This window comes from Lissotriton helveticus, chromosome 9 (assembly GCF_964261635.1).
Source record: "Lissotriton helveticus chromosome 9, aLisHel1.1, whole genome shotgun sequence".
Classification (NCBI taxonomy): Eukaryota; Metazoa; Chordata; class Amphibia; order Caudata; family Salamandridae; genus Lissotriton; species Lissotriton helveticus.
Genome location: NC_136070.1, coordinates 70750728 through 70776758, shown reverse-complemented (window position 1 = coordinate 70776758; position 26031 = coordinate 70750728). Strand labels below are relative to the sequence as shown.

Below are 26031 nucleotides of genomic sequence, written 5' to 3'. Positions count from 1 at the left end.
GAGGACACGTCTGCTGGGTCTTTGGTACTCCGGGGAGCAGAGATGCAGGTGGTTTGTAGAGTACTGTCTCCTGGCACACGGAAGGGCGCGGCGGGCTGGCGCTTGATGGCAGAGTAACTCATTCTAGGGACCTGCTTGCAACACCCCCCTTACACATGCCCGGGACTGGTAATCTGAGACTTTTGTAATACTCCCCAGCCCTCCACTGATTGCAGAATTATTGTAATACCTCGCCCTTAATTCCACCCGCACCACAAGCTGTGATGCCAATTGCAGCGTTAATAGTTCAATCAGTCAATCAATAAAATTGTAAATTGTAAATTGATACTTGTATAGCGCACTACTCACCCGCAGGGGTCTCAAGGCGCTTGTACGAATACCGCTGTGGAACCCATCCTGGCTTTCCCTGTGAGGTGTCCACTCCTGGGCACCCCCAAGGGTGAAGCCAGGCATCCTTAGCGTTGTGGGGGCCGTTGTGGAGATTAAGCAAGCTATTGCCCAGAGTTGCAGAGTGGGACCCATGATTGGAATAGGCACCGAGGCGAGAATTATCAGGTCCGTGGAATTTTCGAGCCCAAGACCCGCCCAGGCGGGGAATTGAACCCTGGTCCCGGGCTAGACCTTTGCATCAGGGTCTGCCGCTCTAACCATTGAGCCACACTTCTCCACTGTTATACCTTTATTCCACATTGTAATACCTCGTCCTTAATTCCACCCGCACCACAGGCTGTGATGCCAATTGCAGCATTAATAGTTCAATCAGTCAATCAATCCGTGTTTGTTAAGCGCGACTATTCACCCGTGAGGGTCTCAAGGCGGTGGGGTGCTGCAGGTCCTGATGGCTGAGGGGGTTCAGTCGTAGAGCCAGGTCTTGAGATCTTTCCTGAATTGAGTCCGCGACAGGGATAGCCTGATAGTTAATTTGTGCAGGTGGTTGGTTGCAAGTAGGGGGCACAGGTTCACATTTTTGGGGTTTGGAAATGATTCTTCAGTATTACACATAGAGCAAGAGAGAGAATGGAAGAAAATGGACAGAGAGAAGGAGGAAGAGGAAGATGGGAAAACAGTAACAAATGGAGTACACAGGGATGAAAAACAACCCGCAGCAGTGAAGGGACAGGAAGTGTACGGAAGACACTAGGCAGCATCAAATCTAGGCGCTTTAGTATTCGGCAGCCTGGCATTCGGCTGCATTGGAACACTTTAGGCGCTTGTGCCTATTTATTACTTGAGTTTACAAATTAAGCCCTAGTTGCAGGTACAGATGACTGGCACGTACGTCCAGGTACGTGCGGAGTACTTAGTTGACTACACTAGCTAGATAGCCAGGTAGAGTAGCTGGTGTTCCCCAGGAGCAATGGCGGAGTAGCGTCGTCCCATAGGCTCAGAGCCAGCAGGTGAAAAATAAAATGATTACCTTTTTCTTTTGCTGGCTTTGAGCCAGCATGTGCAGAGATGGGTGGGACGGGATCATTGGAGGTGGGAGGAGGAGTGCTATGTGCACGTTTAAGTGCACATGTATGTTTGACCGGTTGTCTCAGGCTGGCCAAACACACAGGCACGCTTAGGTTTTTCCAGCCCGGCTGCTCTGAAAAGCTGGGATTGAGAAACAGCACAGACTCCCTGGTCCGAGCAGAACGTCTTTTCAGCCTACTCTGGCCAATCCCCGCCCTGCTTTCATAGCATGAGAGCAGCACGGGGATTGAACAGGGAGTTTAATGCTGCCCCAGTGCCTGCTGGGACCAAGGAGACCACCGCACGACGCGGGAGGTGGCAGACAGATCCAGGTAAATGTTTTTTTTTTTTGATTAGTAACCCAGCGCCTCCTCCACCCACCCCACCACCTCTAAATTGTGTCTGCAGCCACTGGATGTTGGTATTCCTCTCTCTTGACAGTTTCTAGAACCTGTGTTGGGATCTGAGAAGAGCCCCATGACATCACTCACCGCACCATGGCAAGACGCATCATTAAAACAAAGGAAGAACAACCATGGCCATCCAACAGACACGTGATAAAACATAATGCCAATAGTGTCGGGGAAGAGGCTATGTTCATGAGGGCACTTTTCTAGGACGTCAGCTTAGAGAAGAAGTTTAATGTCTCTTTATCTTTATGATTTTGGTCAAAAAGTGCGAGTTTTGCAGCGTGAATCTTTCTGGATTCACTATGCTGTGCATTATTCCGCGGTCTAGTGGTTGTGTCCGTAATCGTTGTCTTTTCTTAGTTTTTTTTTTTTTCCTTAGCCCAGGTGGGCGTTGACGTCCCACTTTTTGATGTCCTTCCTGTGACGTCGGCACACTTCCTGCGGAAGCTCCCACCCTTGGGCGCCATCTTCAGATTCTTTTTTCCGCCGTTGGATCTGGATCGTTCAGGATCGTTCTGGATCGTTGGATCGTTGGATCTGGATCGTTCCCGAGAGCGCAGAAAAAAAGAAGCCAAAAGCAGAATTTTGGATGAAAAAAATTTAAAAGACGACGGGAGACTACACCATCGAAGGGGACGACGAAGAAGGAGACCTTCGAGAACTTCGACGTCCAACGGAGGATGCGCACTCAGGGGGCCCCCTGAACGCAAGGGATGGACAACACACCGTTCAAATTCTGCCGTAACTGCCACCACTAATACGCGCAGAAGGACCAGCACCCGGTTTGCAACCTTTGCCTACCGGTCGACCACGAGAGCAGGACTGCAACGCCTGCTCCGCCTTTACGCCGAAGATTCTTCGAGTTAGAGAGAGGCAGAGAAGGGCTAACTTCAACATGCAGGGCAAGGGCCAGCCACCGTCCCTTCGAGACCTGGGGCTCTCGACCGACGAGGAAGACAACGTCGCCGGAGAAGACGACGGCTACACGGTCGTAGAGGCCGATAAGAAGACTCCTGAAAAGGTAGGAGACTCGACGGCCCCTAAAGCCCCGAAAGACACTTAAGAAGACTCCTGAAAAGGTAGGAGACTCGACGGCCCCTAAAGCCCCGAAAGACACTCGACAGTCTGAACAAGGCTCTCGAAAAAATGAGGGCAAGACCTCGAAAGCGCCAACGCCGAAGGTTTCGGCGTCCGCAGCTAGATCCAGGCCCAGCGGATCCTCAGAGAAGGACTCCCAGGCACCGAAGGCCGGCGAACAGCCAAGGCCGTCGAAAAGCATCCACGAAAGGGAACGTTCGACGCCGAAACATAAGGACCCGAAGAGCACTTCGGCGCCAATGAAGGACCCGAAACCAGTCTCGACGCCGAAACCAGTCTTGAAGCCGAAACCAGTCTCGACGCCGAAATTCGGCTCAACGCCAACGTATCAGACTAAGAGAACTGCAGAACCATTCGATGCCAAACAGGCAGCCGAAATGGAAAGGAAGAAGAGACGGCTCGAGGCAGAGATAGAGAACATCCGGCAACGAAAAAGAGAATTCGACGAAAGGATGAAAGACTTTGTAATCCCGTCGAAACCAAAGCCACTGGTTGTCGAGATAGTAGAAAGTCATGAGGAACTGGAAGAGGAAAGCCCCTACTACGAGGAGGAGGCGGATGACGACCAGAGGACAACCCTGGGCTCGGCATCCTCGGAGACACAGGACCTGGAGTGGCAGGACATCGACACCCAAAGTCCAGAAGAGGGAGTGGACACGTATCCTTCGAGGCCCTCGCCGCCTGATGACATTGGGTTATACAATGCAGTCATCAGAAACGCAGCAACCGCCTTCGGGGTAAAACTCGAGGAGGAACAGCCGAAGGTGGATTTCCTCTTGGAAACACTGCTCCCAATACAAACTAGGAGCCAGTACCTGCCGATGCTCGAAAGCGTCAAAGGACAGGGGAGAGAGGCCTTCAAAGAGCCTGCAACTTGCAAGCCCGTCACACCCAGGACGGAGAAAAAGTATAACCACTCCTCCAAGGACCCACCCTACATCCAGGGCTCGGTCACTGCGGACTCCATCATTGCGGCGACCGCAAAGAAAGAGCCAACGTCCCGACAACTTCAGGGCCACCTCCAGACAAGGAGAGCACAAGGATGGACCTGACTGGGAGAAAAATCGAAAGGAATGCCGCAACGCACTGGCGCATGGCTAATTCCAACGCCCTGCTTAACAGGCACCAATACCAGATCTTGGACGAGCTGGGCCAGTTAGTCAATCACCTTCCACAAGAATACCAACAAAGGGCTTCGCACCTTGTGGAGGAGGGAAAGAATGTGGCAAATTCTTGCCTCAAAACCGCCTTGGACGAAGCCGACACGTCCAGCAGACTTATGATGCTGGGCATCCCGGAAAGGAGACAAGCCTGGCTCAGGATCTCAGGTTTCAAGCCAGAGGTGCAACTCAACACCCTGAACACCCCGTTCAATGGAGAGACACTGTTCGGAGCACCAGTGGACGAAAAGCATACCCTGCTGAAAAAAGACAACAACACTGCAAGATCCATGGGGGCCTTGCAATTCAGAGGGACAAAGAGGGGGACCCGTCACGTAGACCGAACGGGAGAGGGGAAACCAGCCAGGAACGTCGCATCAGGCGTTCCAGCAGTCCCACCAGGGCGACACTCAGACACAACAAGGGCAGCAAAAGCAACCCTGGCAATACCAACAGAGGGGGACAACAACCCACCTCTAAGTGACTCTGTCAAGCTACACGTGCACACCCATTCAAAAACTCCCAGGGTGGAGCACAGCTACAACAAAGAGGAGTGGCTCGGACTAAACATCCACGAGCATGTAACACCGGTGGGAGGGAGACTGAACCTTTTCTTCCAGGAGTGGAAGAAAATAACCACAGACAAATGGATACTCAACAACATACAGTTCGGATACTGCATACAGTTGGAAAGAACACCCCCAAGCAAAAGACCAAAAAGAAGAGCGCTAGCAAAGAAGGAACTAGAACTACTTCAAAAGGAAGCAAAGGACCTCCTGCAGAAGGAGGCTATCGAGCCTGTACCTCACAGAGAAAAGAACAGGGGAGTGTACTCAACGTACTTCCTGGTACCAAAGGTGGACGAAACAATGAGATCCATCCTGGACCTAAGGTTCCTAAACAAATACATAAAAACACAAAAATTCAAGATGACGTCCCTACAAGAGGTACTTCCTCAGATACAAGGCGGGGGCTTCATGGTCACCATAGACCTCAAGGATGCCTACCTGCACATCCCAATGAACAGGCGGCACAAGCATCTGCCAAAATGTATCATCATCGAGTATCACTACCATTACACGGCCCTAGCGTTCGGACTAAAATCAGCACCAAGGGTCTTCACAAAGTGCCTCGCAGCGGTCGCAGCACACTTAAGGAGGGAAGGGATCAATGTATACCCTTACCTGGACGACTGGCTAAAAAAAGCAAGTTCATACAAGACATGCAAACTGCACGCACAGTGAGTGACATGCACACTAATGGCCCTGGTATTCTCCATCCATTGGGGCAAATCCTCAATGGAACCAGAACAAGTGAAAATCTTCTTGGGTGCACAGATCAACACCTTATAGAACAAGGTGTTCCAGAGCGAAAAGAGAACACTGGCGCTGCTGAAGGAGACGCGCCTTTACCAGAAGTGAGGACGGCGAGCAGGATTATGGGCATGATGGCCTCATGCATACATCTAGTGGCAAATGTACGGCTCCACATGAGACCATTCCAGGAATGGGTACAGGACCAATGGTCACAAGCTACAGGTTGTTGGGAAGATCTAGTGGTTGTAACGCACTCAGTGCACAAGGAGATATCATGTTGGAACTAGGAGAACATAACAGAAGGGAAGCCTCTAACACCACCAACCCCAACGGTGACCATCACTACAGATGCATCCCAGAGGGAGTGGGGAGCACACATGAAAAAACTCAGAGTGAGGGGTCTGTGGACACCAGCGGATGCGATCAAACGCATCAACTACCTGGAACTAAAGACCGTTTTCCTCGCAATAAAGGCCTTCCAGACGAAGCTGTACAACCAAAGAGTGTTGATCCAGACAGACAACACAACAGCAATGTTGTACATCAACAAGCAGGGAGGAACACAATCAGCCCGCTGTCGAAACTAGCGCAGGAAATATGGAGATGGTCCATCCCACTCAAAATAGACCTGCTGGCCATACATCTACCAGGGAAGGACAACGTGGAAGCGGATTGGCTCAGCAGACAGACATCGGCATCTTACGAATGGGAGCTCAATGCACAGGAAACAAAGAGGCTGTTCGGCAGGTGGGGAACACCATCAATAGACCTGTTTGCAACACGCCAAAATGCAAAATGCCAACACTTCGCATCCAGGCAACCAGGGGAAGGGTCCCTGGGGAATGCCCTATGGATAAGCTGGTCAAAGACATTTGCTTACGCTTTTCTGCCGATTCCTCTGATACACAAAGTACTCCACAAGTGCAGAAACAGCAACATGACCCTGATACTGGTCTCACCCGAGTGGGCCAGGCAGACCTGGTACTCGCAGATAATGGAGAGGACACAGAGTACACCACACAGATTCAGGAGAAGGAAAGATCTACTCTCCATGCAAAACGGAGAGGTGTTGCATCCAGAGCCGGAGAGCCTCAGCCTGGCAGCATGGCTCCTGAAGACCTAGAGTTTGCACACCTGAAATTACCTGAGAGCACCCTGAGGGTACTTCGAGAGGCAAGAAGACCCAGCACGCGAAGGTGCTATGTGGCTAAATGGAAGAGGGTCACACTATGGTGCAGGAAGGAAAAGCTGCACAAAAAGATGACAAGGGACTCCACAGTGCTTAAATACCTCACGCACCTGCTCGAGGCGAAACTGAGCTCATCCTCGCTAAGAGTACACTTGGCAGCGATAGTCGCTTACACAAGAGGAGAAACAGGCAAAAGCTTCTTTACATCACAGATAGTAAAGAGATTCCTGGAAGGTGCAAAAAGGATTGCACCGCCAAAGAGGTTGCCACCACCAGCATGGAACCTTAATTTAGTCCTGACGGAACTCATGAAAGCGCCTTTTAAACCAATTCATAAGGCCTCCCTACAAATGCTAACAATGAAAACAGGATTCTTAGTGGCAATCACCTTGCTGCGCAGGGTGAGCGAACTACAGGCGTTAACGCTACAAGAACCCTACATCCAAATTCACAATGATAGGGTTGTGATGAGAACGGACCCACACTTTATGCCAAGGGTGGTGTCAAGGTTCCACATCAACCAGACGATACAAATACCAAGTTTCTTCCAGAAACCAACGACAAACGCCGAAAGGGCACACACTGCACACGCTGGACGCCAGAAGGGCAGTCATGCACTACATAGAGAGAACTAAGGAACACAGGAAAACAAAACAGTTCTTTGTGTCCTTCGCAGACAGTTTCTTGGGAAAACCTGTTACTAAGGGAACCATTGCACGATGGATCGCACAAACTATACAGTTCTGCCACAAACAAGCAGGGCAGGAACTAGCAGAGGGGCCACGGGCCCATTCTACCAGGGAAAAGGGAGCAATGATAGCCTTCCTGGCTAACACACCCATACAGGACATATGCCTGGCGGCAACATGTGCCTCGGTGCACACGTTCACAATGCACAACTGTGTGGATATACAAATGAACAAAGAAGCACAAGTAGGACAGAAGGGGCTCCAACATATATTCAACAACAAACGTTCATCTTCAACCCAGCCGCCACAAATATAACAAACCGCTACAAAGTCTATGCGCAGCATAGTGAATCCAGAAAGATTCACGCTGCAAAATGAATAGTTTCTTGCCTGTCGGTGTAGTTTTGCAGCTTGAAGATCTTTCTGGATTCACTAGCGAACCCATCCACCTCCGCCAGAAAGATGAGGCTGGAGAATGAGGGGGTAGAAACAGGGACAATACTGAAACAGACACCTTGAAGGATAAAGCGATAAATCACTTACTGGAACATTGCCATAAAATTCGGAAACAGAACACAAACGAGAAAAAAAGAATCCGAAGAGGGCGCCCACGGGTGAGAGCTTCCGCAGGAAGCGTGCCGACGTCACAGGAAGGACACCAAAAGGTGGGATGTCGACGCCCACCTTGGCTAAGGGAAAAAAAAATATATAGGAAAAGACTACGATTCTGGACCCAACCACTAGACCGCAGAATAATGCACAGCATAGTGAATCCAGAAAGATCTTCAAGCTGCAAAACTACACCTACAGGTAAGAAACTATTTGTTTTTAACTAGGGATGCATTTAGATAGCATCACCTAGGAAATGCCAATCTATGTGGTCCATAGACACTTTTAAAAAATCAAATTCAGATAAAAATAATTATCCCGTTGCCAAACGAACATGGATTTTTGCCATGCTTTCCTACAGGACATGTGGAATGTGCGTCATCTGTTGGAATGTGCCTCTTCTGTTGGAATGTGCCTCTTCTGTTGGAATGTGCCTCTTCTGTTGGAATGTGCCTCTTCTGTTGGAATGTGCCTCTTCTGTTGGAATGTGCCTCTTCTGTTGGAATGTGCCTCTTCTGTTGGAATGTGCCTCTTCTGTTGGAATGTGCGTCTTCTGTTGGAATGTGCGTCTTCTGTTGGAATGTGTGTCTTCTGTTGGAATGTGTGTCTTCTGTTGGAATGTGTGTCTTCTGTTGGAATGTGTGTCTTCTGTTGGAATGTGCGTCTTCTGGTGTCTTGTGCGTCTTCTGGTGGCACGTGCGTCGTCTCCAGCTCAGACAGTTCATCCTGCTGCCGCTGTAAGAGGATGCAATCTGTGGTAGGAAGAGGCTTGCAAGCCTGGTTAACACCCAAGTCAAGAGCAGCGAGGGTGAACTGGTTGCCTCCTTGCATGTACCCTCAGTTTGCATCTACAGACCTTAGATCCTATGCTCTTTTAAATGTTACCATCAAGGAAGGACCGGGGAGAATTGGCCGTAAAATAATCTTTATTCCCTTGATGCTTCGGTTGATGGTACCAAGCTGAGTCATGGCATATCTTCAGGGAATCTCATTTTTTTTATTGGTCTGTATCCTTTTACTCCCAACCTGCTTGGTGCCTTTTTTCTGCTAGTGCAGTTGTGAGTAAATGGCTTATAAACTGGTAGTTACTACTATTTGGTGACTCCTAGTCATAAGCTGGATGTGGAATCTACAGTATATGAAGAGCTCTCACTAACCATAAATTGTTAATTTCAAATTAAATGTTGACCCATGCAGACTTTTCTCAACATGTTTATCGATTATTTTGAAAATCATGCTCCTATGTTTCATTGGAACGCGCCAGATTTTCAGGTTAAAAAATGTCCTGACGTTACTGTAACGAGAAAAACAACATAAGGTTTAGCTCAATTACATATACAAATCATATGCAGAATACTTCTTGGATTTTGTGTTCACAGGAATACACCCGTACATTCTTGAGTTATGAAATCGACTTAAACAGACATCATAAAAATAGTAATACAGTGAATGAGGTTCTGTTTTGGGATATCTTAATTTTGGCGAGTCATCGACTAAGCTTCCTTTGCTTATTCCATCAGTGGTAACATTAAAAAGTCAGAAAGATGGCGGCAACTAGATACTCCTCAGTGTGGTCTATGCGTTTGGATCTGTGTGTGTAGTACAACAGTTTAGCAAGATCTTCTTTGGGGGGGCCCAATGGATTTTTGGGGGTCTGAGTCAGGGATGGGTGAAACTAATGGTGTATTTATCCATATGAAGGTGCACCCATTGAGGCATTGTTACAGTTCTTCAAATGGCATGGCCCAGAAACCATGTCAGTGTGGAGATGCAATGTTCGTCAGATGTGAACGACGTTGGCTTCCTGGGTAGTTTTGTTCAGTGCATCCTCTGTGAAACCGCGGACTTGTTTGTTGACGAGTATGCAAAACCTCCTATGTGTAATATCTATTGGATGTGTGTGCTTGTCCTGGAGAAGTGTGGCTCACTGGTTAGAAGCGGCAGTCCCTGATGCAGAGGTCTGGCCCGGGACCAGGGTTCAATTCCCGACGCGGCAGGGTCTTGGGCTCAATGTCCGCGGACTCGATCATTCTCGCCTCGGTGCCTATTCTAATCATGGGTCCCACTCTGCAACTCTGGGCAATAGCTTGCTTAATCTCCACAACGGCCCCAACAGCGCTGGGATGCCTGGCTTCACCTTGGGGTTGCCCAGTAGGGAGCATCTCACAGGGAAAGCCAGGAAGCGTTCCACAGCGGTATATAGCACCAGGATGCCCCGAGATGGTGCGGCAGTGCGCTTTACAAGTATACCTACATTTACATTTACAACGGCATGGCTCCTGAATGGTAGTGAGCAAGCGGTTAGACTCCAGACCTTCCTGGGAAAATTGGCGACGTCTAGTCCATGGAAGAATCAAATCCTTCAAGGATCTTGAGTTTGTAGCGGGTTTAACTATGTGCATCGGTTTCACATGACCCGTCGTTCAGCCACTATTGGTGTGGAGGATTATGGGGTTTTGTGTGTAAGAGACCTGGTCCATCGAGAACTGAAAAATAGTTTGCAGAGGAAAGTTGGTCTCTTCCTTCATGGTTTTTTAAGCAGCGTCCTGCTTTCTTTAAACAAACTGGAGCCTTGGATGGTATGAGGTGAGGCGTGGACCTGGAAGTTCACCTTAGGCTGGCAGAATGCTACCTCTGAGGCTCAAAGGCCATCCGACTCAACCTACCTTTTTTTTGTATGAATCATCTGTGATCCAAAGTCTGTTGATATTTTAATTTAGTGCCCTTCAAGGATCGCCATTCGGTACCACCAGCAATGCTTTGTTTAGTAATTGTAATGCATTTATGGTAGTCTATAGGAAAGTTTATGCTGATTGATTCATGTAAGTGGAGTGGACAAAGTGGCACGGGTAGGGGAAGTGACATCAAGACATTTCAATTCCTGTTGACATCCGTGTTTACCTCCACCCTTTGCCTCTCAGTGGCCTCCGGTTGCTGCTGATTGGCTGAGGGGCAAGCACAGAAAGTTAGTGGAACTCCCAGGGTCTTGTACGCTTTCCATTCTGCCCCTGCTTTCGTGACCCCTTGGATTAGTGGAACCAAGAGTAGGAAAACCAGAGGTACCGGAAGGCAAGAGGTAGCAGCTGCCACCATCTTTGACTTCCTGGAGAAGTGACCAAGGACAGCCCCAACATTCTATCCTTCTAATGTGTAGACCAGTTACTAGTAAAGATCTTATGTCCTTAGCTACTAAACTGTTGTGGTGCGGGCATTAACATGACTGTGCCTCTAGGTCCTATGTTGAGCTACCACAGGAATGTCATGTACTGATTTCCATACGGATGTATGACGTTACAACCCATACTTTTACAACGCCTACCTTTACATCACAGTTTTTACAACGCATGCTGTTACAACACATAGCGCTAAGGGGTGCTGGATAGTGAATAGTTTAATTTACTATTCCAACTCCAGTCCCCGTGGATAGTAGGGAAGGTGTTGGATAGTAAATTCAATCTATTCCCTATCCTAGAGCGCCCCCCAGCGCAATGCGTTGTAATGACATGCGTTGTAAAAGTTGCGTCGTAATGGTAGTGCGTTGTAAAAGTTGCGTTGTAAAGGATGTTCCCCTTTCCATACTGGTCAGATTGTGGTTTGGCAGGTTACCTGACCGCTGCTGGTTAGAAATAGATCCGAACACTTGAGCCTTTGTTGTCTCAGAGAGGTATTTGGCACGTTCTCCTCTGTTGCTGCAAATTGTGCAATTAGCCCCTAAGGCTGATGACTTTACTGTACAAAGAGGAAAGGTTTGCGGTGGGCGTTGACGTCCGCCCGTAACAATGACAATCGTTTCAAAATAAATGAAATTTTACACTCACACTCTATACTGGTGTTTTGCCTGTTTTTGAGCACGTACTTTAGAGGGGTTAGGTAGCAGTAGTGATATGCCGGACCAGGATCACAGAAGTTGGTAAAGCAGTGAGCCTAGGATTAGACCTCTCTGGTCTGCTGGTTCCTCAGTTGGTATTTTAACTGTAGGACCTCCTCCTCCCCCCCATTAAACCTGTGCTTCATACTTTGTGCTCGTAAATCCAATTTATTGAAGTCAAATGGAGATTGTGATGCATTTTCATGTTCCACCTTTGTAAGTTCTAAGCACTATTCACCTCACACAGATGAAAAGTTGAGTTCGTCCTATTAGAATTGCCACCCGTGACGTTCAGGTCACCGATAGCAAGTACTTAAGCGACCGAGCCAGCTTACTGCCTTATGTTGTCATTGGGCACCAAATGGAATCTGCTTTCTCTCTGCAGGAATTTGTGCAGAAAAGATGCAACATCCTCATGTATTTTTTGTCCCAACTACCTGGTGCCAGGTGATGTAATTTAGGAGGCTGGCCCGCATATATGAACATCCCGAGTACCTCTGAATGTGGGGCGTCTCACTCCGTCCTTCTGGTTGGGACACTTAAGAGCTCTGTAGTTAGGAGGAGTAGACACTCCTTCCTGTAATTGCTTCAATTCTTTGATCTCTCTGGTGAGAGAAGTCCAGATCTTCTTCAAGCAGCTGCAGGGCTTCATCACTGCCTGGAAAGCTTCCAGGTAGCTTGGTAAATGCAAGGCTTACATTAATAATCCGGCTTCATCAACAGTATGGTAACATAAAGCTTCTTGTAAAAACTCTGCGCCAACACTAGCACAAAGAAAAGTTATCCTTGCCAAAGGAAGTCTGATACAGGTCACACTTCTAGACCAGTTCCTTGGCAGAGCCTTCACTTTGTTGTTTTTCTAAGCTGCATCCCTTGTGTCTGCACCCTGTCATTTGTTCTTTGTGTTAAAAGCTCTCCCTTTATTCTCCCACAATTGATAATTCAGAATTCTTACACCTTTAAACAGTGGCAGCCGGTAATTTTACTAAGGAGGGAGGTGGGGGGCACACACACACACACTCACTCACAGCCATGCATATATTCTCTCTCTCTCAATCTCTAACACAAAAAACACACACACAAAAAAACACACTCTCTCACACGCACACACACATACACTACTCACACACACACAAAACGCATACCCATACACACATTACAAAAACACATACCCACACACACATTAAAAAGGCGCATAAAACATACCCACACTGTACCTAAAGTTCAAAATTTCAAGTAAGCATTTAACCCCTTCCGCGCTAATGACAAAGCCAGCTCGTCATGGGCGTTACCTGCGCTACGCGGATGACGAGCTGGCTTTGTCATAAACAGGCCGTTTTTTAAATTCCAGCGCACAGCGGGAAAACGCGGTAGGGGTTAAAGTAAACTGCATTTACCATAATGCTAAGTGATGAACTGTGCTGGGAGGTGAAGCAGTGTGCTCCCATCCCCCTTCATTTTGAAAAGGCTTCCTTGAGTCATTGAGCTGTCGAGCTTTTGGAGATGCACCTGTGCGCCAGAGAGAGGTACTGCGACCTGAGAGGATTGTGGTAGCTTTCTCCGCAACCCCTGATGAATAGAGATTCACAGCACTAACCTGCACCAACTTTGATGAAACAGTTCAGCAAAAATTCAAGTAAGCATTTAAAGTGAACTGCATTTACCATAATGCTAAGGGGTGAACTGTGCTGGGAGGTGAAACAATGTGCTCCTATCCACCTTCACTGTACCTAAAGTTAGCCAATGAGGAGATGCAGCAGCCTCTCACTCGTCAAGAGAGTGCGATGGCTCAGTGAGACTGCTGACCACACCCCACTCTGTGACCAGGTGTCACTGATTGACATTCGCCCCAGGGCACTTCAGGGCCTAAAATTAAAGCACCCAGGTCCAAGGCAATCAGTGACGGTCCTCCTCCTCACGAGGGGGAGAGCCTCGAGGCACTTTGCCAGTCTCAGGAGGTCACGCCCCCAGGGCTGTGAAATCCTCAGCCTGGCAAAGTTCAGCTCAGACAGCCAGGAGCCTGCGCATTTACCACATGGCTTGCTCCTGGTTGCCTGACTTGAACAAGAAGAGCGTGTCTCAGGCTGACCTTTGTTTCGCCTGACAGACACTCTTCTGGCCAAGAATAAGGTGGGTGGCGTGGCTATTCCCCCTTTATGGATTGGCCGCTGCTGCCTTTAAATTATGTTGGCTTTCCATGTCAGAATGCACATGGATACAAATGCAAATTTTGTGAGCTAAAGTCAGGAAGCACTCTACTTTTATCAGAGTTCCTCTTCTGCAGCTTTCTTTCTTAAATTCTCCAAAGGTACAAATATTAGCAAGTGCTACAAATGTTTCCCATCATGCAATGGGATGTAAACATTAGAATTGAAAGAAACAGTGAGATAATGACCTGTATTTAAGTTTGTGTTCAGTGAGATAATGTACCAAAATGACATTCAAGTCCCTTTGCTGATGAATGTAAAGGTGATTTCCACCTACGTCATAATCATTAGAGTTACTTTTAGACAATAACCTAGTTTCGCTGTTAAACTGGGGCATCATCTGTGCTACTTTTAGCTACATTAGCAGAATGCAATACAATGTTGTAAAATAAAAAAAGTAAAAAATGCACATTTCGTGCACAATATGCATTTAACTAACACAAAAACTGGGATGCTGTCCTTGAGGAAATTCTCGGAAAATCTGTCCATTTGGTATCTGCAGAGAACTTACTGCTTGAACTGACATCTGCCAATCAAATTTCTTAAAGAGACAAGGAAGCTTCCTCTTCCCAGCGGTACAGGTTTGATGCAATTAACCAGGTGTATCATAAGTGTTTCACATGATGATCAGAAAAGACTTGGCTTCTTTAGCGTTTAGGTTTGAAGCAATCCTATTTGGAAGGACCCATTTGGTGTCCGCGGCTGCTATTGTCATGCAGTATATAATATAGATAAACCGATACTGGTGATGCAATTAGGATTAGAGGTAGCTTTATTTATTCTTGCAAGATGAAGAGACTCCTAAAGAATAAAATGTTCGTTGACCTCAACAGGTTATTGAGCAGCTCGTCCTGAGGAAGGCTACTGTCTCGTTGAGAGCTGCTGAAACTCTGCATCAGTATTTTTATAGCCGCTGTTCATTGATGAGAACAGGGTGGTTGGAGATATATGGTCCCTCGCCGTCCCTGCTCTTTGATTAAATGACAGGCATTTCTATGTATTGACATAGTTTGTAAAGGTGTATGAACGTTCAGGAAGGGAGTGTATGCCACTTAATAAGTTCCGTTTGTTAATTTGAGGTTTTTAACTATCTTTTATTAAAATATTTCTTATTTGCAGTCATCAATTTTACAATACCATGAATGCAATACCAGCACTCTAATAATCATTTCCAGACTATTTCAGTGGGTATTTATTCTTTTCCGCTTCAAAATCTCCACCTCCAAGTTGAACACATTCGATCTCTTCTTTACTCAAATGTACAGTCGTGTGCGGATGACTCATTCTTACCTTCTCCACGATTCATTCCTTAATAGAAGGAAGGGGAGTTATCTAATCGCCATCAATATTTGCTTCTCATTTGCCCTATGTTTTGTATTTTTTTCCCCAGACATCGTAGACTATATTTTATCCGGCCATATACCAGTCCATGTCTCTCTCAGGTTATGGACAGCCCCATTTGAAACTGTAGGTCTAATATTGAGAAATGCTTGTTTAAAACATTTGTTGTAGTAGTTTCCTGAATACGACAATCTGCCTGGTAGTAGTAAGTAACTCTTTTCTTTTAGTTGGAGACAGAGGTTATCTGAATTCCTTTCAGGAAAAAAAGCATTGGCAAAGGCAATAGATCTTGCCTATATGAGCACTATTGGCTTTGCCAATGCATTTTAGTTAAGTGTTCAGCATGGCTAAAAGCTGATTGAGTGGTGTGGAGTGGTGTAGAGTGGGGTATCATAGAGTGGTAGGAGTGGTGTAACTTGGCATAGATCGCTGTGGAGTGGCGTGCGGGGGGAGTGATGTAGAGTCCCGTTGAGTGGAGTAGGGGATAGTGGCATAGAGGAGAGTGGAATAGAGTATGGTGGCATGGAGAAGAGTGGCATAGAGTTGGGTGGCATTGTGTGGCGTGGAGGGGAGTGGCGTAAGAGTAGAGCGAAGCAGAGTCTAGTAGAGTGGCATGGCATAGACGACTGCAGTTGTGCGTGTAAGTAACTATAGCATCAATAGAGCGGGCAGATAGGGTGAAAGCAACATAAATATGAAGCTGTGTGCCTGTCTTAAAATGTGTGCCTGTCAGATATGATAAACAAAAGATCAGGAGAATATGCCACAGTTCTTGTGAAAAAAGGAAAAGGGAATAGGAAGGTCATAGAAAAAAATAAAGGAAAAAAAAACAAAAAAAAACACAACCCCCCACCCTACACCCCTGCCGATGGCTACGACCTAACCCCACTAGCAGCGTGTCTGTCGCCCACTAAACTACACCCCAAGGAAGGGAAAAGCTGGAGGAGGAGAAAGGTACAAAACGATACGGGCTCTCAGATTCCCATCTCCCCACCAGAGGCGGACATCCCCTACCGCAGCATTGAGCAAGTTATAGCAATAAAATTCAATAGGGGAGCCACAAACAGAAAATGGACCATCCCGCCCGGCCCCCGGCATCACAGAGGTAGCAAATCCCGTTTCGAACATAGCAGTTACACAATACTCAGACAATCAGAATCCCGTCTAGCCCTCGCTCCCACAGACACCACCTGTCAGAGCCAAAAGAAAACATAGGAAAGTCAGCCCTGGCCCCGACGATCAATTACGCAGACCCCATCAAATACTATCAGGCCGCTACGAGTCTTCATGCGAGCCCTGACCATTCGAACCGCCATCACAACAAGAGCATCCAAAGTCAGAAACGGATCAAAAACACCACAGAAGGAGTGATACCAGGATAAACGCTGACAAAGTTCAAAAGTCAAACCAGGTCCACTGCCCAACAATGATAAGTCAGCACAGCATTTTTGAGCATTCTCTGAAAGATTCGAGGTATAAATCCGATAGTTCGTGGAGGAGACAAACTGAAATATAGAAATAGTCACATCCATCCCTGGTGGCATCGATAGAGGGCCAAACACACAGCCAGTACTTTCGGGCTCGCTCGCCGCCATCTTAGGGTCGTGAGAAATTTCCAAGTCCGACAGCCGCCCAGGGTCCTCGGTAGCTATCGAAGTAGGAAAGCACATTGTACGCCCAGGATTAATACGGAAACGCTTAAAAATAAAGAATTGTGTTGCAGAAAGACGAGTAAGAACAAAGACAAGGAAGAACACGTTCTTTATCCAGGCTCCAGGGAGGAGCTAACACAAGAAAGGAAGGGAAGCCCCCAAGACCTAACAAGTTGAAATATTGCAAATGAGTGACAACGAAAACAACTAATTGTATGCTGTGGGTTGGTAGTTAGTCCACTGAGTTGTAATCAATAAGTCCACCGCTCATGCCCTTTGTAGGCAAGACCTAAAAAGCAGACTTGCCGCAGTCTATTTTCCCCCCTCCTCAGGTATGTAAATAAAGCTCTGGAAATGTTTGTGTGTCTGTGTGGGCATACATGACTAGCAAATTGCAGTACCGGGATCATCAAGAGAGGAGTTGGCCTAACGGCTAGGGCGCTCGACCTCGGAACTGGGGATCTGGGTTCGAGTCTCGGTAACCTCCTGTGATTCTGGGCAAATCACTTAATCTTCCCGTGCCTAAAAAATTAATGTGTGTCTGTCCTCATGTAACGTAACCGGTGCTATGTAAAGCGCTCTGATACCTGATTCGGTTCGGATCTAGTTCGCGCTATATAAAACTCTGCAAAAAAATAAATAAATCAATGTTCTTAGAGTCCATAGGCTTAAGATCTAAAAGTTTTAACAGATCTGTGATTTTTGCAGTCATACTCAGAGTTTTTTTCTCATTCGCGTTTCATGCATTATCATGTCACCCAGCGAAATTAAGGTATGGGTGTGGTCAGTGACCTCACACAAACCTTAATTCTACTGGATGACGTTATCCATATCTTGGTTCCATTGCACTTGTGACCTGAAGCACATGGTGAAGTGCTCCACTCTGAAGACATAAGATTGTATTTACTTGGTCATCAAGATGCAGAACTGTTGTTAGAGGTAAGTAACCTTTTACTTTTCATTTTTGTGTTTTTCTTCTTCCCATATAATGACTGATTTGGGGGAAATAATTGTGGAGAATAAATAGGGGAATATAAGACTTCTAGAGGGTGGTGATGCAAGATGTGTATGCGTAGAAAGGTCTTGCTCAAGATGTCGAGTTTTTGCTAATGTGCTTCCGTACATCTTGCAGGAGTGGCCCCAGGACAGCTCTACACGTATCCAGCTCGATGTTGGAGGAAGAAGAGACGCTTACATCCACCCGAGGACTCCAGGCTGATGATGCTTGAAATCAAATCTGGTAACGTCACCAAAATAGCACTTTTGCTCTGTTTTGCCATATTGACTTGTTAATAAATATGGCATTGTATTCTCTCATCACGAGAAGGAAGCTTTCCAATCCTGCTAAATTTGTGACCTGTTTCTTGACTCCCAATTAACCCATGATTATTCCCATATTGGCAACATTTTAAATAGTAAACCAGTGAATATCGAAATTGATTTTGGTCTAGTTGGTCTACTTAAGCCTTAACCACCAAACACCCCTCATTTTCAGGAAGAGTTGTGTGACATCAGCATGTATGTAAAGTTAAAAACATGGGTCCCAAAACTGTAAACCGGTCAATTCGAGTCTTAATAGTCCGTTACCGTTACGCCCAGTCCCCATCCAAGATATTCTATTCAGGAATTGAGCATAGCTATATATTTATGTTTTCTTCTAATTACCTCTTTCTAACAACTTTGGAATCTCAAACCTCTGCATCACCTCCAGTACATTATGGAACATGTAATTTTTTTGGTGTGGGACCCCCTGACTATCATTTATTTTATAAACTTTCTCTTACACAATTTCTTAATTAAAAAATCTCAACCCTTAACTAAGTTTCCTGAAATGATGTAATGCCTAACATAGTAATGGAGGTGATGGAATGCTCGGCCAATGCATTAGGGTACACTAGAAAATGCAGTCCTCGCATATGACCGTCCCCACTTTTTTCATTGCGCTCCATGAAAACCCCATAGGAAACAGACAACGTCTGATTGCATCCTTGTCAGAGATTTCAAACTGTCGGTAGCATTATTTGCCCTGGCCTGTTCTTTGAGGACATGCATCCCGGATTTATAATGCGAAAAGCAAAACTAGAGTGAAAAAGAAGATATTTTGAAGATGAACTGATTTCACTGGATGTAGGACAGTTTGACTTCTGTGGATTGTGCTTGGCACCTCCATGACATTTGAGGTGAGTGCAGACTTCTGTGGTTGTCAATCTTTTTTTTTTTTATATTTATTTTTATTGAGTATAACACAAGAAAGAAATATACACATCAGGTGTCATTAGGGGAAATACATTCCAGCTGGGGACGGGCACATAAGTCGAAGAAATACACTACGATCATAGGCACCGAAAAAGGATCAGTACCAGCGTAAAACTGAAGCAGAACAGTAAGATGCAAATGACCACAAGTACATCGCAATAGCACCCGCCCACCAGAAATACAGGATATACGACTTGAACATATGACACTCAGATATGATAAACAAAAGATCAGGAGAATATGCCACAGTTCTTGTGAAAAAAGGAAAAGGGAATAGGAAGGTCATAGAAAAAAATAAAGGAAAAAAAACCAAAAAAAAACACAACCCCCCACCCTACACCCCTGCCGATGGCTACGACCTAACCCCACTAGCAGCGTGTCTGTCGCCCACTAAACTACACCCCAAGGAAGGGAAAAGCTGGAGGAGGAGAAAGGTACAAAACGATACGGGCTCTCAGATTCCCATCTCCCCACCAGAGGCGGACATCCCCTACCGCAGCATTGAGCAAGTTATAGCAATAAAATTCAATAGGGGAGCCACAAACAGAAAATGGACCATCCCGCCCGGCCCCCGGCATCACAGAGGTAGCAAATCCCGTTTCGAACATAGCAGTTACACAATACTCAGACAATCAGAATCCCGTCTAGCCCTCGCTCCCACAGACACCACCTGTCAGAGCCAAAAGAAAACATAGGAAAGTCAGCCCTGGCCCCGACGATCAATTACGCAGACCCCATCAAATACTATCAGGCCGCTACGAGTCTTCATGCGAGCCCTGACCATTCGAACCGCCATCACAACAAGAGCATCCAAAGTCAGAAACGGATCAAAAACACCACAGAAGGAGTGATACCAGGATAAACGCTGACAAAGTTCAAAAGTCAAACCAGGTCCACTGCCCAACAATGATAAGTCAGCACAGCATTTTTGAGCATTCTCTGAAAGATTCGAGGTATAAATCCGATAGTTCGTGGAGGAGACAAACTGAAATATAGAAATAGTCACATCCATCCCTGGTGGCATCGATAGAGGGCCAAACACACAGCCAGTACTTTCGGGCTCGCTCGCCGCCATCTTAGGGTCGCAAGAAATTTCCAAGTCCGACAGCCGCCCAGGGTCCTCGGTAGCTATCGAAGCTTGCGCCGCGGGTAAGGCGTCCCGGCTCATAACCAACAAAGGATCGGAATCCGGTCTCCGGCAGATGTGATCGACAGTTAAGATCATCCTCTGGAAGGTGGCGGTGACTCGTTTGCGGAGCTCCCCAATGGCGGCCATTACATTGTGCAGCGACGGTGTAATTTCGGCCCCCTCCATAGCCCCTCAGTGAGCGACCGGGCGGGTATCAGAGCCCCGGAGGTCGACTTCTCCGGGGCACAAGGCAGAAGCAATGCAGATGACAACTGTGGGTGCTACCAAGCACGATTGCAGTACCGTCGCCGCCAACGAGGAACCAAGCCCATCAACCCCGGGAGCTCAACGGGGCTTCCGGGCAGCGGATCCCTAGTCCAAGCAGCCGATAGGGAAAGCCGCCGTAGTTGCAAAAGAAAGCTGCCACCAGGTCACCATCCGAAACGAAAGGGAAAGATGCCACTTCAGGAGACCGGAACCACCCACGTCCCGCGGCCGATGTTGTTCAACTCCAACCCGGCCGGGATAGAACTCGAGGCCCCGGCTTCAACTCTGAGTTAGGCCAAGAATGGCACTCGACGTATCTTCACAATCCGATCAGCTAGAGATTCCGGGATTGCACCTTTAGAGTCAGGCGCACTTCAGCTGCACAGGAGTCCAGTGGGAAATCAGGATGGGGGTCAGGATTCATGAGCCCCCGGCGGAGGTCGGCGGAGCCGAGAGCTTATGCGGCCATCTTGGTTTCTAGCGTAGCTCCTCCTCCTGTGGTTGTCAATCTTGTCAAATTAAACATTTGAATTTTAGATGAAGAGATTGAGGGCTAAAAAAGGAAATGAACATAAAATAAGGGGGAATAAACGGTGCTCCCAAACATTCACCGAATGACGAGCATACCCCTCCATCACTTTCAGGTTCTGCATTGTAGGCATTTTGAATTCTCCTATGTGGGCGCTTGTTCAGATCCATCTGGCACAGTCTCCACTCTCCTGCAGTCTAAACTGGAGAGGCTGCATCGTGCGAGAGCATCCCCAAGCATGCCCTTGGCTCAAACTCACTTTGAGGAAAACCTCAGGTGTCCAGGATGGTGGACCCATGACCTTGTCCAGGATGGTGGACCCATGACCTTGTCCAGGATGGTGGACCCATGACCTTGTCCAGGATGGTGGACCCATGACCTTGTCCAGGATGGTGGACCCATGACCTTGTCCAGGATGGTGGACCCATGACCTTGTCCAGGATGGTGGACCCATGACCTTGTCCAGGATGGTGGACCCATGACCTTGTCCAGGATGGTATAGTCCAGGATGGTGGACCCATGACCTTGTCCAGGATGGTGGACCCATGACCTTGTCCAGGATGGTGGACCCATGACCTTGTCCAGGATGGTGGACCCATGACCTTGTCCAGGATGGTGGACCCATGACCTTGTCCAGGATGGTGGACCCATGACCTTGTCCAGGATGGGGATGGTGGACCCATGACATAGTCCAGGATGGTGGACCCATGACATAGTCCAGGATGGTGGACCCATGACATAGTCCAGGATGGTGGACCCATGACATAGTCCAGGATGGTGGACCCATGACATAGTCCAGGATGGTGGACCCATGACATAGTCCAGGATGGTGGACCCATGACCTTGTCCAGGATGGTGGACCCATGACCTTGTCCAGGATGGTGGACCCATGACCTTGTCCAGGATGGTGGACCCATGACCTTGTCCAGGATGGTGGACCCATGACCTTGTCCAGGATGGTGGACCCATGACCTTGTCCAGGATGGTGGACCCATGACCTTGTCCAGGATGGTGGACCCATGACCTTGTCCAGGATGGTATAGTCCAGGATGGTGGACCCATGACCTTGTCCAGGATGGTGGACCCATGACCTTGTCCAGGATGGTGGACCCATGACCTTGTCCAGGATGGTGGACCCATGACCTTGTCCAGGATGGTGGACCCATGACCTTGTCCAGGATGGTGGACCCATGACCTTGTCCAGGATGGTGGACCCATGACATAGTCCAGGATGGTGGACCCATGACATAGTCCAGGATGGTGGACCCATGACATAGTCCAGGATGGTGGACCCATGACATAGTCCAGGATGGTGGACCCATGACATAGTCCAGGATGGTGGACCCATGACATCGTCCAGGATGGTGGACCCATGACATCGTCCAGGATGGTGGACCCATGACATCGTCCAGGATGGTGGACCCAAAAGAGAAAGTTACTGTTGAAGGATACTTGGCAGCTAATACTGTTCATCTCTGGATTTAAGAGCTGAAACTAAATATTTCACTGCATGGCCTACTTTGGAGTAGGGACAGTTAAATGGAGCTGACAGTTTTTCCTTTATGGCGTTGCATATCACTTGCATTAGTAACTAGTGGTATTTCATTTTTTTATCCGTAGCAGATCTATAAAAGGTTGGTGAATAGGCTTCATTGTGTTTTCGCTTTGACTGTATCTCTGGAATTTTGTTGTGCCATTTATATGGTTGTTCGCCACCTTTTCCGGGCATTTATTGAGTAATGCTACCCCATCTGCCGCATGCAGCCCTGCCCGCCGTTGGCTCGCGACGACCTACTTTATCATTGTCTGGCAGTGGCAGCAGCACACCACGCTACATCTGTGCCACCGAGGCTGGCTCATGCCACTGGCAGTCCTGCTGGGATTCGTTGCAGCTGTGCCGCCCAGCATTGGCTGAGGCGCTGCCGCCAGCACATCATCTGAATCCTCTGCAGCCGGCTCCCTTGGCACCGAGAGCTAACAATTGCTCAAATTCAGCAGAAACCTCACCCCCTCAGCCGACATTCACAAGAAAACATCAACTCAGATCCTCATTAAAGGACAAAATCCATAATCCTTGTCGTGCAATCTGCAGAATGTTAGAGAGAGCACATAATTGCTAAACAAACCAATATTCTTATTTTGTTTTTGGTAAATAATATTTTAAGGTATATTAGAACATTGGAATGTTGGGAGCTCCATTGAAAACAATGGAGTGCTCCGGGCTTATAATGGCTGGTATAAACCTGGAGCTCCAACATTCCAATGTTTCTTTGTTCACAGCTCTGGATGTGAACAAAGGCTTCAAGGAGCCTGAGGGGATTCCAATCCCCTCACACTCCCAAAAGGCTTTGTTCTTTTTTGTTAGAACATTCTACCCTCTAGTGGCAGAATGTTCTAATAGTGTTATAGCCCTTCGTGGCTGGGCTATACCGCTATTAAAGTCCCTCTCCCTTGTTAAAGGCCCTCGCCTTCGGCTCGGGCCTTTAACGCTGGAGAGGGCCTTTAATAGCCGGTATAGCCCTCTGCGGTGGGTTCTAAGGCTATAGACCTACATAGCTTCCTCGTGACAGTCATTCACCAATGGACAGATTTTAAGAAACCCACAAATGATGCTAACAAAGACCCTCATGCGTACGCTCGCTATCACCTTTAAAGGTGTTCTCAGTTGTTAAAGATCTGGTGCTAAAAGTGGTAAATTCCATCTTTACAAACGTCGCTTTGTTTTTTAAGCCCGTTTCAAAATCTGGCCAGGCACCTTCGACTCTTCTTTCCAGAGTGGACAATTGAGCGTTTGTGACCTAGTATAGGTTTTTCCCCAAGGCTTTGTGAATGCTTCGCACCCAACGGCATGGGTAAGCTAACGCACTATGACTGCTCAGAATAAACCGCTGTGCACGCGTCATAGGCTGAGTAGCGCTTACTTCTTAATTCCTGCTGTTCCACTTCTGGCCTCATGCTGATCTCCGCAGCTTCCTTGTATTTAAGGCTATTTCCCACATGTCTCCTGAGCTGAGAGAGGCTCGAGGTAAATTCCTATAATTTCCCTGCCTGCGGCACTTTTCCTCCCGGTCTGCCTCCTACTGGGGCTATAATGGTGATGGCCGTGGCCAGCAGGCTGCCTGCTTGTATCTCTTAAGTTAGTAAGAAATCTTGACAATGGAGAGCATGGTCTTACAAACTCATCATTTTATATCGGCACAGAGAGATAATATTCTTAACTGTGGAGTGAACTATGGTGATCCATGCCTCTTTCACAAGCAAAGCGTGAAGAAAAAGAGAATTGCCCTCAATCTGTAGGATCTGCAGAAGAACAAAAGAAAGGAGACTGCACACATATGGTCGCAAGGAAAATAAACTACACTTAATGCTTTGCTGCTCATTCCCGGGCTAATGGTGGATATAGGCTTGCTCCTCCCTCTGGACTACTCCCTCCACTCACAACTAATCGCAGGAATAGCTCAAGAGTTTGATAAGAGCGCATGGTCACAGAAGCTTTGAATAGAATCTTCAGCTCCTGACTTTTTTTTTTTCTTGAAGTTTTATAAAGCGTGAACTTGACCCGAAATCAGGTATGAGAGCGCTTTACATAGCATCAGTTGCGTTACATGAGGACACATTCATTTTTGTTAGGCATGGGGAGATTTGCCCAGAATCACAGGATGTTGCGCGTCGTTGCCGAGACTAACCCGGTTCCCAAGATTTGAAGTCCACCCCCCTAACCATTAGGCTACATCCTCTCCCCAAGGACCTTCATTGAACATTAACGGCATGGAGCCTGCAGGGATACTGTGCCCAAAGAGGTGCACTGCAGGCATCCCTGATTGTCATTGAGAAGCCTGTGGTTCGAGAACTGTTGCTAACTGTGAACACTTTGTTGACCAACTCTGAACTAGTTCCTTCTTCTCTATGGAGAAAGCCTACATTTCTGAAAATAATAAAATAAACACCTTTTATATAGCGCCTGGTTACACTAGGAACAGTGTGTCCCCGCGCTTTCTTCCAGTTTCTTTTAGGCTTTCTCGCTTATTCCCTGGTGCAACAATGACACACCAGCAAATTACTTGTTACAGTGGCACTCCCTAAGGCAACTACTCATTAATCCAAACTAAACTGCCCCACCACCCCCCATGGCAGAACCCAAAACACACGGCAAAGAGGTGCTCCACCTCAACATTACCCGCCGTATCAGGGCGTACAGCCCTTGCGGCACAGGGGGATCCTCCAAAGGACCACCCATTCAGCCTAAGGTTTATGACGATCTGTAAGATGTAGGAGCCTGAGGGACCCATCACCAGATTCAGTAGGTAGGGTCCATCATCTTGCAGTACTCATCTGCTCAGAATGGCCCTTCTGTTTCACTTTTATTTTTGTAAAGATACGGAATAGTGTACCCTCAAGAAGGAGCTATTGTTATAAAGTGCACAGCCACTTGTTCAGTCCCATCATGTTCTTTCTTTAGGGTCAGGCTACATAAAATGCTCAGTGATAACCCAGTGGAAAGATGCAGAATGTAAGCAAACCCATCACTGGTTAATGAGCTTCCACTAAACTTCATGCACAAATTAGTGCAGACAGTAATCCTCTGGGGGTTCGGCTCGGAAACCGAGCTGGAACAAGAACTGGGCCCCGATCGCAAGACAATACCGACTATAACTAAAGGCCTTTTGGCCAAAAAGAAAGTTTTCTATCGATTCTGAACTTGAGTTAACAAATATGCATCCGAACCCAATGGCGGAAAAAAACAATCTGAGGATGGAGTCGATGACCATGCGCACTGTAGTCCAGGGGAGGAGCCACCTATCTCGTGATACTTCGAAGACTCTTCCAGGACAACAATCTGCAATCATCGGGACCCA

At 47.4% G+C, this 26031-nt stretch overlaps 1 protein-coding gene across 7 annotated transcripts in view; it reads left to right on the top strand.

Moving 5' to 3' along the window:
* The window catches only part of DPF3 (double PHD fingers 3), a 506881-nt gene that overhangs the window by 218850 nt on the left and 262000 nt on the right, over window positions 1–26031 (top strand). For all 7 annotated transcript variants that reach the window (XR_013600840.1, XR_013600839.1, XM_078659480.1 and 4 more), the window contains exon 3: window positions 18127–18234. Coding sequence is in view for 5 of the 7 variants with exons in the window: in XM_078659480.1 (XP_078515606.1) it covers window positions 18127–18234 (108 nt within the window). In the remaining 2 variants the exon portion in view is untranslated. The remainder of the gene's footprint in view (window positions 1–18126; window positions 18235–26031) is intronic.